Below are 19,333 nucleotides of genomic sequence, written 5' to 3'. Positions count from 1 at the left end.
TATTCCAATTTTTTTGCCTACATGCACAAATGTCATGTGACAGCTGATTGTGAAATTGGGAATCAAACCAATCGGATTGTTTGCTTGAACATCGGTCTTGCAATCGAAATCGAAATGTAAATATTGGGTGATTCAAAATAATTGTGGATAAATCTGGCAACTATGTACAAAAATTTATGTGGCAACTGTGTGGGTGGGATAGAGTTGACATTTTTTTGACAGTTCATAGTCGCACAATTTTGAAAATTGTCAAATCAATGTGTAATGAAATTTTAAAAATCAAATGCACGCTTTTGAAATGTCATACAAATGTCAACTCTATCCCATTCACACAGTTGCCACATACATTTTCGTACATAGTTGCAATACTTATTCATAATCATTTTGAATCACCCAAGAAAACTGCATGAGATTCATTGTGATTTCAAATTTAATGGAAGAAAATAAATAATTAGTTTGGACGTGACATTCTGACTTAATTAAATTGTGACTTAAATTCTGGAACAAAACCGCATGGTCCCAACTCGATCACATTCCAGGCACATCACACATTTCCAGCATTTCAGCAGTGTAGAATACAGCCGATAGAATTCATCTCACATGTAAAATTCCTCATTTTTACTTTGTTTACACATTTCCAATAGCTTTTCACAAATTCACAAAACGATCACAAACATATTTACGTATTGAAATTTGGACAAGACAACGTCTGTCGAGTCAGCTCTTCGCGATGTTATAATACATATTGGGTTACCCTCCGGATCGACCACTCTTCTTCTAATTTGGAAAGAATGATACCACGTAAACGTCAAATTCGCCTGTCAACTCTGTCAAAGCTGACAACCGGAAATCAGAAATGCGTTTAGATCACAGTGGTACCAATTGTATTTATATTTCAAGTACATAAAAGACATCAAATTCATTGGAATTGTAAACAAGTTTCATTTAATAACCGAACGAAATTCAAACCGTATAAGATATAGCCAGTACTATTGATCTCAATGAATTGAAGTTGGAAGTTTGATTAGGATTGATTATGGCTAATCAAAATGTTACAAAAAAAAAATATTCAAATCGGTGAAGCCGTTTTTCAGTTTTAACGAGACTAACGAACAGCGATTGTAGGTGATACGAAGTTCACCGGGTCAACTAGTCATGCATAAAAATAAAGTCATCCCAATAAATGGTCGGAATGGGACAATATGAGATTCCAGAATATTGGTAATGTACGTCGCCGCATTTTGGTTTCCCCTTTCTAGCACCACCAACTCTGTGCGAGCGTCGAAAGTGACACCTGCTCAAAGCATAACGGAACCTCTTCCAAAATTGACTTTCGGGATAATGTTACATTGAGCATATCGCTCTCCTGAGCATCGGTTCACCCGAACACGTCTGTCACTTTGATCCAGGCAAAATCTGGACTCGTCAGAGAACATTACTAACCTCCATTGATCCAATTCCCAATCAACGTGATTTTGGCTAAACAGCAATCGTACTCTTCGGTGAGCCGCTGTTAACTGTGGGCCCCTTGCTGGTATCCTGGGCCTTAAATCGTGTTCAGCAAGTCTTCTAACAGTATTTGCACTAATTTGGAATTGATATCTTCCTAAAGTCACAACTTGCAAAGCTGGAGCAGTCAGAGTCCTCTGTTTCAACGACTGTAAAAGCAGAAAACGATCCCGTTGAGCTGTTGTTGTTCGTCTGCGTCCTTGTCCAGGTCTTCTAGAGTATTCTCCTGTCTCGTGGAAACGACGCAAAACTCTAGATACCGTTGACTGGTGCAGATCAAGACCATTAGCAATATATTGTTGATTAATACCGCCTTCGGCTAGTACAATAATTTGTGCAAATTGTTCGGCTGTTGTATGTCAACTTAAACATTCGTAGGGATTCATTTTCGAAATCTATGACTGAAGGAATCAAAACTTCTTACTAACCGTCTCTCAAATCCACAATCAAAATGCTTTACGAAATTGATCAATAACACTAATACAAACTTTTCATAATAAACAACTTTAGAAGTTATCAACATGGCGATTTTTGCTACTAAACAAAAGAAATACGATAAAATAAGAGATTCAGCATAAGGAAATCGCAGAAGAAGTAAAATACAAAAAACTACGGTTCATTTTTACTTTATGCGATAATTTTGCGGCGCAGTGTATTATCGAAACTTCAAGTACTAATAATAAGGGAAGTAGAAATTACTTGTGCCTTCAAATTTGAAGATTGTAACTGCATGAAAAGAAAAATAAATAAGTGAGTTTATTTTCGATTGTTTTTTGTGATCCGCTTGAAGATAAAATAGTAGGTATATACCTATCATTCAGAGTAGAAAGTCTTCTTGTGCCTCGCCCAGTTATCGGCCTCAACTGCGTTTCGGCTTTCAATCTCTGGGCTAGCTACGAAAGACTCATTTCTAGTCTTAACGATATAAACTTGCCAAAACTGAATAGGGAATTCCACAATTTTTCTTAGAAAGCAAAATAATTGCCCCAATCCTCCCACGTATTCTTAAACACTAGAAAAACCATATCTTTGGTTTTTTTGTTTATTGAAATAGGGTAATAAATAAAAAAGTTATGGGTTGAGGCGCTTTTTATCAAACAGCTTGTATGAAAAAAACTTTCTTCACAGATGAAGCGTGATTTCAATTAAACGTTGGTGGAGTTCGGAAAAGTCTAATTTTAAGAAAAAAAAAAATGACTGTGGGTGGCCATTTCAAAGCGTAGAATAGTTGGGCCATGCTTTTTTGAAGGTAAAAATTAGACAGTTTATTTGTTGAAAAATTCACAAAATTCTTTCAGGCACTTTGAACGCACAAAGATATCGAGATAGGTATTTACATTAGCGTACGGTAGGGTGATTTTACAACATGATAACTAGGTTTCAGGCTTGAGGCGAAGCCACCTCAAAACGACTTTTATGAACAAAATCAGCATTTGTATTTTAGGGAGATTATACCTACGTTATCTTCAGATTTCTTCTGTATTCGATGGAAACAAGGTAAAAACCAAAAGTAAACACTTTTATTCCAATATCATGGTTTACTATTCACCTGTAAGTATTATAATTTCAAATAATTTAGGCAGTGAAATAAATTTTGGTAAAATACAAGTAGTGCGTTAATTTTATGGATGAGTGTAGTACTTTGAGGGATAAAATTTTAAAACTGGAGAGTGTTTCCATCCAAAGTTAGGAAGAAAAAGAACATTTGACTAAATGACAAATCGTGCCAGTTAATATAAACTCGTTGCATTATCGAGTTTTATTTCAAATTAAAAAATGTGGAAAAGGAAATTGAGTTATTTTACCAGGTAGCCGAGAATTGGTACCAAGGAACCTTACAAAAACTACGACCTTAGAAATGCCACACAACATGCACAAATGTGTGTACGAGTACATTAGGGATTGAATGATTGGGAAAACGTTATCTTAGTTTATAAGTTCGGGTTTTCACACAAAAATGCCACTTCGGCGTACACAGGGATTTATTATAATTTACAATCAACAAGAGAAAACAGCAAGTAGTTAAGGCGACAGTGGCGACTCGTTGACAAGGGAGGGCTCTGTCACATGTACAGTTACGGCCGCGGAATTTCGTCCGTTATTTTACTATCAATTCGAAAAAGCTTGTGTAGCCTAAACTTTATTATTACTATGACACAAATCAAAATGCCACATGATATCCATGTCAAAAATTCCAATGTGGTGTTAGAAATATATAAAATCTGTCTTACAACTAATGTCAGTTTAATAATAACGACTGACGAAATTCCGTGTCCGTGACTGTACATATACAGGCTGTTTCCTAAAAAACGCCGCAAGCCGTAGCTCCGTTATTTATTGTCCGAGTAGCATTCCTAGACCGCAGCCGCAAAGACTAAGGTCCGCCCCCGCTAACGGCTCTAAATAACCGTAGCTTCCACAGAAATTTACTAAACAACCCCACGACTTCCTGATTGTCACCTAGCTCCCACAGGGGCGCACTTACAACATTTTACTTTAACTTTTCCGAAATCTAGCAACAACACGAAGGCAAAAAAAAACCGAGTTTAATCCTATCGAACAAAGCGTAACATTAAACGATGAGAAAATCCAGCAAAACAAAGCGCAACATTAAACAAGGATAACATAAGCAAAACGACGAGTGTAGCGGCCAACTGTTCTCTCACAATGCGCAGATCTCACGCACATATTTTCCATCTCTTATAAATGTAAAGGTCCATTGCCTGAACCCAAAAAGAAAACTACAATATGTACTGTAATGATTTGAATACATTACTTTTTCCGCCAAATATTTGAACCTGCGCAAAACGGTAACAAATGTGGTCGTGATCGTCATCGAATCGGAGGAGCCCTACGTTGTGATTTTCTTTTGGCGGAAAAAAAAGTTCGTAATGCAAACGATGAGGGTTCCAGTTGGAAGAGTGCCGCAAATAAAACACACATGTGAGGGACGCAAAATACCTTTTATTAAAAATGCCTGTAATAACTTTGATGAAAAAGAAATTGAAACGAATACAAAGAACAGAAATTAAGTTTAACGAAGTACGAGAAATTAACTAGTTGAGTACATCACAAAGATAAACGACAAGATGAATGCAACAATATTTAAAATAACAAAAAAAAAACGGGCACATGACAGACAAAATGACAGTTAAAGCTTGCAAAACAAGTAAACAAATTATAAGGCAGTTATTACAGACAGGGATGGATGAAAAACCCTCTTCAAAAACCGTATCCCAGGTATTACTCATATTTCACAATTAGATTAATGACAAAAACAATGGTTATTTGGAACTACGCGGTCAAGGTACGCTAACGGGAGCTTAGAGCTGGAGGTAACAAACTTTCGGCCGCGAGGGGACTCAGAAGAATAATCTGAATCATCTTGAAATCAAGCGACGTTTATAGATATTCGGGGTATTAATGAAAGTCAGACTATTTCACCGACCAAGCAAGAGTGACAGAGCGTTTCGGGGTCGTACGATTAGCATTCCTAGACCGCAGCCGCAAAGACCTAGGTCCGCCGTCCCCAACCAACCGTTTCCGGACTAAACCCTGAAGTCTCTATAACCGTCGACGGAAGCTTCACGAAAACATCCCGACGCCGCTCCCGCAAAGACTAAGGTCCGCCCCCGCTAACGGTTTTTTTAAATAACCGTAACTTCCACAGAAATTTACTAAACAACCCCACGACTTCCTGATTGTCACCTAGCTCCCACAGGGGCGCACTTACAACATTTTACTTTAACTTTTCCGAAACCTAGCAACAACACGAAGGAAAAAAAAAACCAGTTTAATTCTATCCAACAAAGCGTAACATTAAACGATGAGAAAATCCGGCAAAACAAAGCGCAACATTAAACAATGATGAAATAAGCAAACAAAACGCAACATTAAACAAGGATAACATAAGCAAAACAAAACGCAGCATTAAACAATGAGGAAATAAACGAGAACAAAATGCGAAGTTAAATAAAGATAAAATAAGAGCGCTTTAAAAAGGAATACCATACTCGCTGGCAATACTAAACAAAAATATGGCGGGTCGAGTGCCGTTATAAAATGTTAGTGAAAGAAAAACAAAATGAACGCACGTGGTCCGAAATTACAAGATTGCAAAAAAATGAACCTCCCGGGAGAAACTTAGAGATAACGCTTAAAATTAACAAATGGGCGCTTCTTAAAGAAACAGCATGCAACAAAATGAAATCTACAACATACCCTTACCACGTGGTCCTGCTCCCAAAAACAAAAAAACAGACAACGAACGTGAGATAAATAATTAACCGTGTGGAATCAAAAAAGAAACTGCCGGATTCTTCCGGGGACACAAAATATCTACTCGGGACGGTAGTGTAATTGTTCGGATTTAACTTACAAATTTGAGAAACTTGGATCGCTCTTCGCAAGGTGTGTTTTTTTCGAAAAACTAAACAAAAGTGACCTACCCCTTTCAACCGCCCGCGCGAGCCCGTTTCCTCCCCGCTATCTTTTCCACTTTTCCACAGCGTTGCCAACCCCATCCCTCAGTTCCTAATCTAGCCGCTAGTACCTTCACATTTGGCGCGCTCTCGTGGCGGCACCGAGAATTAAAAATTTAAATTTTAAACTGGGTCACTACAGTACCAGTTGAAATATCTTTATTTTTGAAGAGTTGCTTGTTAGAATTGCAAGCTTGATCAGCACTTCTTGAGCGTAGTTACACCATTCAAAATAATAGCCACTGTTGTCTTCGCATAATATTCTTTGTCCCTAAAACCCAAACGTCAATCACGTTAAGACCATAAAAAATAAAATAACTTTCCATTCGGAACATTAAACAATTTCGATCCACGTTTTGTTGAACTTGAACAACCCATAATACAACACTTATTACTGACCATAGTAATTTATTTAAAGAAACGTAATTGATTTCAAACGAAAAATACAATGAGAACAGAGAAAAGCCAATTGAAACCATTTTTAAAACAAAGACAATAGATGTTTAACGAGATAACCAGTGAATTGGGCCTTGAAAAGCAAGATACAATTATTGACAGTTAGTGACACTTCAAAGTTTTCAAACGTGACTCTGTTTTGTTTATCCCCAGATTGAGTTTATTGTGCGACAAGGATAGATATATAAAATTACTAATGGCGCTATCTTAACACGTAGTGTGTTGATTTAGTGACCTTAGCGGTACCGGTAATAAAAATTTAAATTTTAAACTGGGTCACTACAACACTATGATGGATTTGATTGTAGAAAACACAAATTTTTACATAAATTCTATATCCAATAAGTACGAAAGAATTAGAGACGCAAGACTGACAACTAAGACGAAAATTTACGCTGGAAGGTTTCAGAGGGAAATGCAGTTTTCGCCAATATATCCCGTCAAAACCTAACAGATACGGCATCAAAATTTTTGCACTGTGTGATGCCAAAATGTTTTATACTACCAACATGGAGGTTTATGTGGGACAACAACCAGAGGGGCCATATAAAGTGAGTAACAGTTCCAGTGACATTGTAAAGAGGCTATGTAATATAATAAAAGGCACTGGTAGAAATGTCACGATGGATAACTGGTTCACAGCAATTCCGCTTGTGGAATCATTAGTAAAAGATTATAAATTAACAGTCATTGGGACGGTCCGAAAGATTAAAAGGGAACTGCCTTTAGAGTTTTCTCATCCCAAACACCCGCCTGGGGGAAGCATGTTTGCATTTCGCCCTTGTCCTTTATTAAAAAAAAAAACAAAAATGTTTTACTTGTGCCATCCTTACACCACGATGAGTGACGACGCTATTGATATCAAATTTCTGGAAAGCCAGAAATCATTGTGGACAATAATAATACGAAGGGCTGCGTAGATGTGGTGTACACAAATTGTGCAGTAACTATAACCATGACCAACTTTATTAAACTATGTTATGGCCATCCCAAATGAAGTTGGCCATGAAAAAGTCAAAACTTTAAAATCAAAGTAATCTCAATAATCTAAAAATCAGTCAAAGCAATGTCAATCTTTATGCCACTATCTTGTAATTCAAAATGAGGCTGTGTCACGTTCACAAATTATGTAGTACCGCTGCTAAGATTGCTAAATTTGTTGTTGAGGGAATCAAGCAAAATTTATATAGAAAACAATCAACAAATTGATAGAAAAATAATACTTCAAGACCAAGAGATTACACCATTATTTGATACACCTCATCTTATTAAAAGAATTAGAAATTATACGATAACAAAAGATTTGGTTTGGGAAGTAAACGAAGAAATTTTAAGTGTGAAATTGGACCACATAGTGAAGGTTTGTCTTTATGATTCAGCGTGGAGCGAATTAAGAGCCCTCCACAAAATTACGGACAAGATCCAAAAGATGTCCTATGTAACTCAAGTTTTGAGTCGTCATAATCATGATTAATTCAACTATCACGCTATTAGTTAACTGTGGTAATTTCTAATAACATTGGGCCGTATCACGACACCGTCATTAAAGTTGTCTTTATAGGCTATGATTAGCAAAACACGTTATTAAATTTAATCACGACTTTAATCATAGACCTATCACGACCCCTTGTTTAGATTGTAATTAGCTAATCACAGCTTCTGATGTTTAAATGGATAAAAAGAATCTGGCAACATTGCAAAGTTCTGTCAATCGAGAAGTTTCAACGGCAATTTGCTCACTTCGTTTGAATTCCGTAAGAGTTGTTAACGGTTTTTGATTTTATTTGTGTGTGGACAGTTTTTACGTGGTTATTTCTAGCTAGTGTTTCGTTTCTAGGTGTTTAGTGGTTCGTTTTTAGGTGTTTAGTGTTTCGTTTTTAGTTAGACAATCATTTAATACTTTTTTAAGATGTTTCTGTTGTGGTTCTGGAAGTGAGTAAATCAAATTTGGTAAAAATTGACAAAACAATTTGTAACATTATATCGGGTGTCCCAGAACTCGCGCGTCAGCCGTAAACCACAAATTCTGTTCTTCCATCTGATATAGGATTTTCAAGATTTTTTTTTCTTAAACCATTTAGTTTTTAAATTACAGCAATTTTAAGATAGCCAATCACAGAAGAATGATTAGTAAAGTGTATCAGGTGAATTATTCCGTGTACTGTTGTTACCAGGTAACAAAATTAATGTTAAAAAGTCAATATTTGTCTGGTCAACTATGCAAACGTTTTATACTAACGTCAAAGTGACATTAATTAGTACATTTGAAAAGTGTCGATTTTTTGACGGCAACACAGAAGAAATATTCACTCCCGAAGAATACACCGAAATGATGATAATCTACGGGGAAAGCGGCCCCAAGGTTGTATCGTGAACGCTTTCCACATCGTCGGCATCCTAGTTCAGACGTATTTTTAGGTTTAGTGAACAGAACAAGAACCATTGGTTTTTTGGTTCCCGATAGAAAACGAGTTGGTGGTGTTGACCGCACGGTTCGCAGTCCTGATACGGAAGGAGTCGTACTTCAATCATTTACGGAAGATGGAACGAGAAGTATTAGAAATGTGGCCGACATCCTGAATCAATCAAAAAATACTGTTCAAAACATTTTAAAAGATAACCACATGCACCCCAATCATTACACCAAAGTTCAACATCTATTATCGGAAGATTATGCACCTCGATTGGAACTCCAGGAACACGAAGAGAATACAGGCTTTGTTGCAAATGTGTTACTTACGGATGAATCCTATTTTTGCCACAAAGGGACTTTTAATAGTCACAATCTTCACGTATGTTCAGGAGAAAATCCACAATTTGAACATTTACTTTAAAAATGTACTTTTCGTTTTCTGTTAAATGTCAAAGTGACAGAATTTAATAAAAGTTGTCCAAACATTTCATCACAGTTTTTTAGCAGCAACATCTAAAGTCATTTCCTCGGAAACGCATACATTTAGTAGAGTTACCTTCGGGAAGGCGTGTGTGATTGGTAATCTTAAAATCGTTTTCATTTCGAAACTAACATGCTTTTGGCGATTTTTGTTGTAGAATCCTTGTCGGATTAAATATTACAATTAGCAGTTAACGGCTGACGCGCGAGTTCTGGGACAGCCTGTATATACGAGAATAACGAAAAATCAGGAATATACAGGTGTCCCAGAACTCGCGGATCAAATTTAAACTGTATATTCCTTGATGGTAATGAGGGTAAAAAACGTTTAGAAAAATATTCAGGGTGCAACAGCTTTTTAGTTATGAATTAATCGAATTGACCAATAGAGCTCGATCTAATTTTCCCTTTATGAGAAAATTGAGTACCTTCCCTCAATTGCCAAGCAACGTATAATTCGATGAATAATAAAATTATTTTCAATATTTGTCTGGTCAACTTGTCGAAACAGACGTCAAAAGTGACAGCTACTTTTGAAATAACCAAAAATGGGAAATTTCGCCAAAGGCAGGTGAACAAATGTATAGAATCTAAATCAGGGAACGCAAGAAGTTTCTTCTTCCGGCAATGAATGAAATATGGTTTGTTATGAGTGAAAATTTCCAGAGCAATTGTAACCTTGAGGGGTATGGGAAATTGACGGGAGGGATATGATGAATTGAACCTTTGTTGATAGAAGGTAAAATGGCGACGTAGCGTCAAGTGAGTAATATTACTACTTTAAAAATCTTAGTAAAAAGTGAAATATGCAGGGCCTGTGAAGTGAATCGGAATTTATCCTGACTCCTGTGCATACACTCTGCATCTCCAACGTATTAGCGCAGCTATACACGAGCGGAACTTTTCATCGTCGAAATGAAAGAAAAGACTTTTAGGAACATTCTTGACAAGAATGTTCCTATTCTTGACACTGCAAAAAAAGCTGGAGTTACACGTAGCTTTTGAACAACAGATCAAGCATAGTGGCAGTTCTGAAAGAAAGAAGACAAAACTGGATTGAACTAACCTATTTATTTTAGCATCATTATTAGAAAAAATTTAAGGTCAAATTTTGTAACTAAATGATGTAGAATCATGGATTTATTAGTACTGGATACGGTGTACAGCCATCATAGTTGAACAAGACGTACCATCTATTTCTGTCGCTCTCAACACATTATCTGGGTATTAGCACTATCTTTTAGCTAGTCCCCCGACTTTGATTGGTATAAATTCTCAATCTATCAATTATTTATTACTCTCCTGTCATTCGTGTCATCTTTTTTCTAATCTGTTTCTCTGAAGTTTGCATAGTTCGAGAGTATTTGAACCGTTAACTCTATCAAGTATTATTGTTTTAGAACTTGAACATATTAAGAATGACTAATTCGTCTAAAGCCAGGTATTTTTCACTCTAATGTGAAACACTGACAATGCTGTTGGTAAAGATTTCACAAAAGGAAATTCCGGTTTGGACTACAAAGGTGAAGAAAGTTGTCTGCCTTCAACAACTATACTTTTGTGAACCACTTAACTTTAATTTGTGCGTAAATTCAAACTCACAAGTATCCATGAAACTTACAAAAAAACACCAAAATAAATATTAATCGTAACAGATTCTTATATTTATTCATTGCACTATCCCACCTCCACCCGGCGGCACGGCAATTTTGCCGGAGTACATACACTATTACGGATATTACTATCAAGTAATAGTGCAGTGCTTATCAACATAATTACCGGCGTCTCGCCTCCGCATTTTGACTTTGTTGTGTATTATGTTCTGTGTCAATGTTAAGGAACTTCCTCACGATGTGACATGAGTATAATAATATACCTTTTTGAATTTCAACTACCAATGTGTTATCTAAATCCAGAATTTTTAAATTTTTAAAAAGAGATTGCGGTACTATTCCCGTTGCTGAAATTACAAGTGGTAAAATCGAAATTTTTTCTAAACACCAAAGATTTCTCATAGCAACGGACAGCTCTAAATATTTATTCATTTTTGTGTTATATGTCTGTGTTATATTATGTGAATTTGGAACAGCTATATCTAAAAGATATGCTTGCTTTTGTTGTTTACTTAAAATTATAATGTCTGGTCTGTTATGCTTAATATGAATGTCAGTTAAAATTGTTCTATCAAAATATAACTTGTAACTGTCATTTTCCAAACATTATTAAATAATACAACTTTGTTAAGTTTACTTCTTATCTTGTTTTTGTTTAGAGCTTTCCGTAGAGGAGCTTTCGCAGTTTTCTTACATTCGCAACATGTTGGATCATATTTACATGTCGTTTTGCTTTTTAAAATTTTGGATGGCTTTTTACATTCATCCTAATCAGAATTCCGAAAATGTTTTGAACAAATAACCGCATCGTTTGCAACTTTGATTGTCTCTTCCACACTGATATCGATTTGTTTCTTAAGAAGGTTTCTTTTGGAAAACTGAAATCATTTTTTCACCCAGGTCTTCGATATTTGTAAAGAATCGTCTATTTTAGGTACATACCAGTGAAAAAATAAGTCTTGTCTTGAAGACTATAAAGAGTAGAACAAATTCTGCAGGTTTTCATTATTGCAATTATTCTATTTTACGAATGCAGGAAGTTTTATGACAGTTCAGACCACAGGTTCAGACTTTTGAATTAATTTCAAACTTCAAAATTGACATTTGCGAAACATCAAAACGACATACGTATTGTAATAACAGAGAGAAACATACAGTGTGGAATAAAATGATTTACATCTAGTTACCTTTGGAATTTTTGCACATGTAAATTTTCCTGTACCGCTCTACTTTTTTTTTGAAGTGCCGAACTATTAGCTCTGTCAATAAATGTCATCAATCGAATTGACAATTGTTACAATTTACTAAATTGAATTAACAAACGTTGGTGGCCACTTTCAACACTAGCTGTGACTTGCTTTTGTTAGCTCCTTTTTAATTTCAATCTCTACTTTGCATTCATATCATCCCTTCGCAATAAATCATATTTGGAATTTTGGAATATTTTGAGGTTAGGCTTTCTTTTTTTTTTGTAGAGCGGCATTTCGTATTTTTACAAGGGTAATGCAAAGGTAACTAGATGTAAATCATTTTATTCCACACTGTATTTTAATACAGGTTAGAATGAAATGGGGGAAGGTACCGAAGTCTGTGATATGTTTTTTCAAAGTCGACATACGTTTATAGGGTATTGCCGTATCCAGTACTAATAAATCCATGTGTAGAATGCAACAAACGAAATAAGAAACATGCAAAATAAAAAATAGTTATTTTTATATTAAGTGCGCGAAGAGAGTGTTTTTTGTGCATGAAAAGGTCTTTTACGCCGAGACGAAGGTCGAGGCAGTATAAGCCTTTGTGAGGATTTGTTTTTTTTCTGTATGGATTGAGTGAGCCACTAACCTGTCCTGATGAAGCTCGACTTGGAGGAGTGCGATGTTTGGATTCTGATGCTCACGATCGCCTTTGTGGTGTCCAATGTATGGGGGAATGGTGCTCCGGTAATTGTTGAAAGTACCACTGCTGCCACTCTACTTGGTACCACGAATTTGCACTTTCGCAATTCGCACACTCGCTTTATTTCTGTTGTGGACGGTGCTTTCGATGACGAACACGTTACACAGCGCGGATTTTATCGTAATAAAATTATTTTGGCAATTTTGACTGTTCCTGTGACGGAAATTTAAATTATTTTTACACACTTAATAAATCATTTAGTTCCTTGCGAATATTAAAATAAAAAATCTGGCAATGCGGTGGCAAGAAAATATCGAACAGACACTGACAGAAAAAAAAATTGCATCCGTTGCATCACTGAGTCAGTTAGTCCAACATGAAAAGAAAAAATCATAGCCAACTCGGTCCCAAAAAGATCGTGAATGCCTAATATCAAGGCGGTCTCTATTTTAACAGGCCGTGACACTGACTTCAGAAAGTGGTCTGTGGAATGGCCCACTAACGTCTGGCAACGTTGCTTCGGCAACCTTTAAACAAGTTACTAGTTTTGAAGTTTTGTGATCACTCACTATTTTGTCATTGTCAGCTGTCAGTGAAAGATTTTTCTAATTCTCGTATTACAATTTTACTTCAGTCAAAGTATATCAGGTGTCCAAGTCAAGGTAATTATGTGTATCCTGTTTTATAAGATAGCTATTGTTAGTAAAATTTCATAGAGTCCTGTATTCTGAACAAGTATCCTATCCAAAATGAAGATAGAAGTCCTTTTAGTTCACCGTGATTGCATTAGCTCCAGTGCAAATTCCAACGCATGCCACCAGTGCACTGTACAGATCAGGACAAGATTTTTTTCTAAAGTCGTACACAGAGACCATTAAAAACTAATAAAGGTGCAGTATGAATTGTTAAAAATAAATAAGAACTGCAAAAGCTACCCACTCGAGTGTATAGACCCTACCACCAATACAGGTTTATTATTTAAAATGGATTTTTGACCTAATGGAACGAGCAACAAAGACCTCACGCGCCAGTTTTCTAGTTCCGCATCCATTCTTGCATTCTAATCTTCTTCGATGGGAATTTGAAAATGCTAACGTAGGAAGACTTGCTTGAAGCATAATTTGACTTGCAATTGGGTACGCAACATTTGTGTGGCATGTTTAGTTTTTCAATTACTGAAATTAATTGTCTTGTCAAAATGATTTTTGAATGAACCGCCTTTCTATGGAAGTGCCAATATTTTTGAAACTCAGGATGCTATGGAATGGCCCACTAAGAAATTTGGCAACACAGCCAGTGTCCTGGCCTGTTAAAATAGAGACCGCCTTGCTAATATGTAATTAATATCGGGTGTTCATTTAAATTTTCGGTCAAAGTTGGCGTTTGAAGAGTCGATTGTGACCGCATCAGCTGTTTAAATCTTACATCAGTTTTTGCATTGTTTGTGTTTTTACACGAAGGGTGCGTTCACAATCGACTCTTCAACGACAACTTTAACCGGAAATTTAAATAAACACCAATATATAGTCCGTTCATTATAAATGTGCATCTGAGGCGGCTATAGAAAGCTGATTTTAGTTTGCCAACCCTGGGTAAAAGACCGTCTCTAATAGCGCTTTGTTTTGTTATGGTTGCCAACAATGCCAAAAGTGACAAGATATCGTGTAAAAATGCTGTTAACTTTGCTTTTGTAGCCAACACTTTCGTCTTCTTATTCCTTCTTGTTGGAATGGTAGGCCAGTCGCCTGTTCCTTCTTCGATTCCTAACCTTTTATTTAAATGTCGTCACACCACCGTTTTCTTGGTGTTTCTGCTGATCTTCGTCCGTTAGGTGCTATTTTTAGTACTCTGTCTGCAATTCTTTCTGTGTCCTATTCTATAGTTCCGAAACACAACGCAGTGAAAAACACTAAACCCGCCATGTTAGTTGTTTCAAGTTGTTCAATACCATTGGTAGCCCTGCTGAACAGTTCGCGCCACTTGCAATCCTTCGCATCCGTTGTTTACATGATGGATTGACAGATATCTCTAAACGGATGTTCGAACCAAACGTTTTTAATTATTGTTATAAACTGTTGTTGAAAATATTAATTCATCTAAGATAAATGATATGATGAATTTTTACGCGCCGTTCTACTTTTTATCGCGTAGCAGAGTCCTGTCACGTGTCTCTAGGTGACCGTTCAAAAAACATAAAATCAGGGTAAACAGAGTTTGTATAATTTAATTTTTGACAATCCCTTCGATAAACCAAGATAAAATAAATAATTAGAAATACGCTATTTGTGATATTTTCAAGAATTTTAAATTTTCAGTACCCTCAGCTTCATCTTCGACTGACCCTCTGCCAGAGCCTTCCGGAGAGCCTCTACCTGGCCCTTCTCGCGGTAATCCATTTCTCTTCATCTCGACAAATGAAGACGTCTCACGAAACAGTTTTATTTGTTTCAGGTGCCTCTGCCTTCGGCGACAGAGATCGCAGCTCGCTTTCAGACTCTGCGATGGTGGACACCGTAGACTTCTCAGGCGACTCCGGGTCAGACCCGGAGTCGGACAACGACATTTTATTCGAAACTCTGTCCGAATCGGATTATTCAGATTTAGAAGACAATAAGGCAACCCCCGTGATTCCTCCAGGTACGCTCGACCCTTTGTCCTCTCCCCAAACCCCAGACCCCTGTTCCAGGGACTCCAACCCTCTCCCCGGCCCCCATTACTTGTCGTTTTTGTCCTCTCCGGAACTGCAACAAACCCCTACCACCGACGGACAAATCCACTTTTTCCGCTTGATTTTCGACGACGAAATGTGCGACTTTATCGTTAACCAAACCAACGCGTACGCTGACTCCCTACAGAGGAGAGCCTCTTCGTCCGCAAGGATAAACCGATGGAAACCGCTGACTCGAAACGAGTTTTTGGTGTTCCTGGGTTTGTTGTTCCACACGGGAACCGTGAAGTTGCCCTCTCTGATGGAATACTGGAGCACCGACAGCTACTTCGAAGGGATGATGAGTGTCTCTTGGTTCCCCAAGAACATGTCGCGTCACAGATTTTTCTTGATCTTGCGGTGCTTGCACTTTGCTCCTAACCCGACTGACGCACCGAAAGACGCTCTCTACAAAATTAGACCGCTGCTGGATTTTTTCCACTGCAAAATTGACGAAGTGTTTGCCATCGGGGGGGACGAGGCGATGGTACTTTGGAGGGGACATCTACGGCTCCGTCAATATACCCAGACAAAGCACCAGAACTACGGTCTCAAGCTGTACATGTTGACGGAACCTTCTGGTGTCGTGCGCAAGTTTCTTGTCCACGCAGCTTCACCAGACACAAATCTTGACCATGCCCAGCTCGTCGAAGACAAGACGCACTCTTTGTACGTGGATAACATGGACAGTCTCTTCAAGTGGAAGTACAAGAAGGAAGTCGTTACGATTTCCACCGAATCAAGTGCTGACCTTCTGGAACAGTTAAATCGACGAGATCGAAGTACTCACGTGTACAATAATTCGTCTTGTGATATAAATCGCGTCGACGAACTTTTGTCGTATTACCCTTGCGAGGGTAAGAGCGTCAAGTGGTACAAAAAGTTGGCGATACACATCTTCCATCTTGTGCTCATCAATTCGTATCATTTGTATAACATGAACAGAAGACCCAAACAGACGTTACATTTTTTCAGACTGAATTTAATTCTTTCGTTGTCGAAACATACCTACGAGTACAGACCACGACAAATGAACGTACTTTTTCCCGCGACTGGACATTATCCTTGAATCCTTCCTCGTCAAGGTAACAAACGGAAGCAACTCCGCTGTCGTTTTTGCAAAAAGCATACGTCGTATGAGTGTATGGGATGTCACGGAACGTTCGGATTGTGCATCGAGTGTTTCCCGGGTTATCACCAATCGCAGTGAAGTAAACAGGTTTCTTGTAAATAGTTTTAGAGTTAATACAAAAGAATTTGTAATTATATGTATAGTCTCTTTTTTTAAATCAGCTGTCAGAGTGTGGTCAAATTGGTATGAGCAATTGAAAGTAGCAAACAGTGCATTTCAGAGTGCAGGTTGGCAGCGTCGAGTCGTTTAAGGTCATCGGCGCTGTCATTGCGCATAACTGTCGTTTGCGTTGAAAAATTAACGCAAAAAATTTGAAAAGATGTCTTCGCGAGAAAAAACAGTGGGCAGCCCTCCACAGAGCATGAAAAAATGGTTTTGACTCGGTACTGCGAAGCGTTGAAAGGTGACAAATCTGAATTGAGTAAGAAAAGAAAAGGTCCGTTTTTTTTGATAATCAATTGTCAAAGTGTTGTCAGGTTGGCAGAAAATTCGAAGCAGTGAATTTTATAAATCACGTTTGGATCATTGACTTTTGAAATTATCACCTATTGTCACATTTGACTATTTAAATGTAAATCAAACACGTGTTTCAAACTCACAAACACATCTGCAACATAACCTCAATAATGATCTAGGGGAAATCTAGGGTGAAACTGAGATAGAACTTGTAATAACACAGATATCGCCAGTCTTCCGCCAAAATTCAAACATTTGAATTATCGAAAGAAACCCGCGAAATTGCACAAATTGACCATGGCGTGATCGTCATCGAAGCGGTAAAACCCCTACGTTGTATGTTTTGTACAAAATGGCGGCAGACTAGCTCGGGATGCAAATGGCGGACCTGCAGGGTGGACAACTTCGAAATAAAAATGCATAAATCGGTTGAAGGACGCCTGTATTTATTTTATGCATACATGAATAAATACATTCTCGTTTTCATTTACAGTGTTATTTGATCTGGGACAAGATCACTTAATACTTGGAACAATTTAGCGGTGCCACTTCACATCACACAACAAAAAAGATACACAACAACACAATAAATTCGTCTACCGACCTCTTGAGGAGGGTAGAAATAAACAGTTCCCATTTTTTTGTTGGAGCGAAAATATACAACAAATAAAATAACAACAACGGTTGCTCAGAATCTAAACCCGTAATACAAGAACAAAGCGGGATCGCGAAACAAACGATATTATCTAGAATAGACACTGCAAATGGGATGAGTAAAAGCCCCAAAAATCATCCACAAACGATGGCGCACCTTAATCTTTTCAATTGTGACGATCACTTCCGGTGGTGACGTCACGGGATTTCTATTTGACGCCGGTCGGTGGCGGTATGCCTCGAGCGCCAGTCCCTTTTTTCGGCTGTGGTGGGACGCCACACGGCCGGGGTAGCTCTGCGGAGTGACGGTGTCCAGGGGTCAGCTGTCAGGGCGCGGGGTAAGGGGGGAAACAAACAAACAGTCATCGCAAAACCTTTATTTACACTATGTACAAGGGGACCAACTGGTGAAGGCGAGATCCTCCGGGGATGGTGCCCTTGACCTGGGGGATGTCCTCGGCGGCAAGGGAGATAAGAGGGTGTTCGTACTTACGTCGGTCGGCCCGGGAGCTTCCTCTTGGCGGCGTACTTCCTCTTGGCGGCGTAGCGAGAGAACCGGTCGGGGTGTGACGGAGTTGCGGGGGTGTGACGGGATCGGGGGGGGGGGGGGGGGATTGGGGGAGGCCTGGTTCGCTCACTAGGGGAGAGAACGGGCCGGAGACAAGGGATGAGCGGGATGACCTGGTTCGCTCACTAGGGGAGCGAACGGGTCGGAAGTCGGGGGTCGGAGGTTGTGTTGGGAGCCGGTGCTAGGTGTCAGCTGGATGGTCGGACTTGGGATCGGAATCCGAATGTGTGTCGGAACGGAATGTCCTCTGCAGGCTCGGCGCGGTCCTTTTATTGCCACGGTTGGACTGCGCGCGGCCGGCGACTCGCGACTGGAGCGGTGGGGGAGCTCGGCACAGCGCGGAGTCCGGGTACTGTCGGCCGGAAGAAACACGGGTTCCGGGACAGATTCGGTGGACGCGGTTGAGGTAGTCGGCTCCGCGCTAATTTTCTGGCCCGGCTCGGAGAAAGAGCGGAATTTTTCCGCCACCGGGAGCGTTTCTTAAGTAACTTCGTTACACAATTGCCAAAGCTACACAACATGTTACATAAGAGTGTGCAACAGTGGCGGCTGGTCAGGGTAGGCAAGGTAGGCACCGCCTACCCAGATTTTGCCAAAGATATAAATTTATTCAACTTAAAATTTATTATAGTATTGCCGTTATAACTTTTTATCTGCTCCGCCCACCAAAATTGACCAATCAGAATCAAAGCCAGATTCAATCTGTATACTTTTTCATCACATTTGCCACGTAAAAAAGTTAAGGTTAGAATTTTGCTGTCAAGTCCACAATTATTGTTTTAGGTTCTAAAAAATAAAATGTCATTAAGACAATTCGAATGTCAGAAATTTTTACTGTGTAAATCAGATCGTCTTAACAACCTATTTGATTGGTAACTAAGAAAATGAAATGGGCGGGGCAGATAAAATGTTACGTTGTCCTTAGTATAATAAATATAATTTAATAACTCTGAAATGTAATTTTTAAT

General features: G+C 38.4%; 2 protein-coding genes across 2 annotated transcripts in view; one reads left to right on the top strand and one right to left on the bottom strand.

The window, feature by feature from the left end:
* Positions 1-19,333, bottom strand: part of LOC138137583 (uncharacterized) — a 252,149-nt gene that overhangs the window by 146,274 nt on the left and 86,542 nt on the right. The gene's annotated exons all lie outside the window — the stretch shown is intronic.
* Positions 15,122-17,725, top strand: LOC138137590 (piggyBac transposable element-derived protein 4-like). The gene is made up of 2 exons (XM_069057066.1): positions 15,122-15,235; positions 15,300-17,725. The coding sequence occupies exon 2, from the start codon at positions 15,350-15,352 to the stop codon at positions 16,622-16,624; it is 1,275 nt and encodes a 424-aa protein (XP_068913167.1). The 5' UTR covers positions 15,122-15,235; positions 15,300-15,349; the 3' UTR covers positions 16,625-17,725.

This window comes from Tenebrio molitor, chromosome 8, assembly GCF_963966145.1.
Source record: "Tenebrio molitor chromosome 8, icTenMoli1.1, whole genome shotgun sequence".
NCBI classification, from domain to species: Eukaryota; Metazoa; Arthropoda; class Insecta; order Coleoptera; family Tenebrionidae; genus Tenebrio; species Tenebrio molitor.
This window is presented reverse-complemented; position numbering and strand designations above follow the sequence as displayed.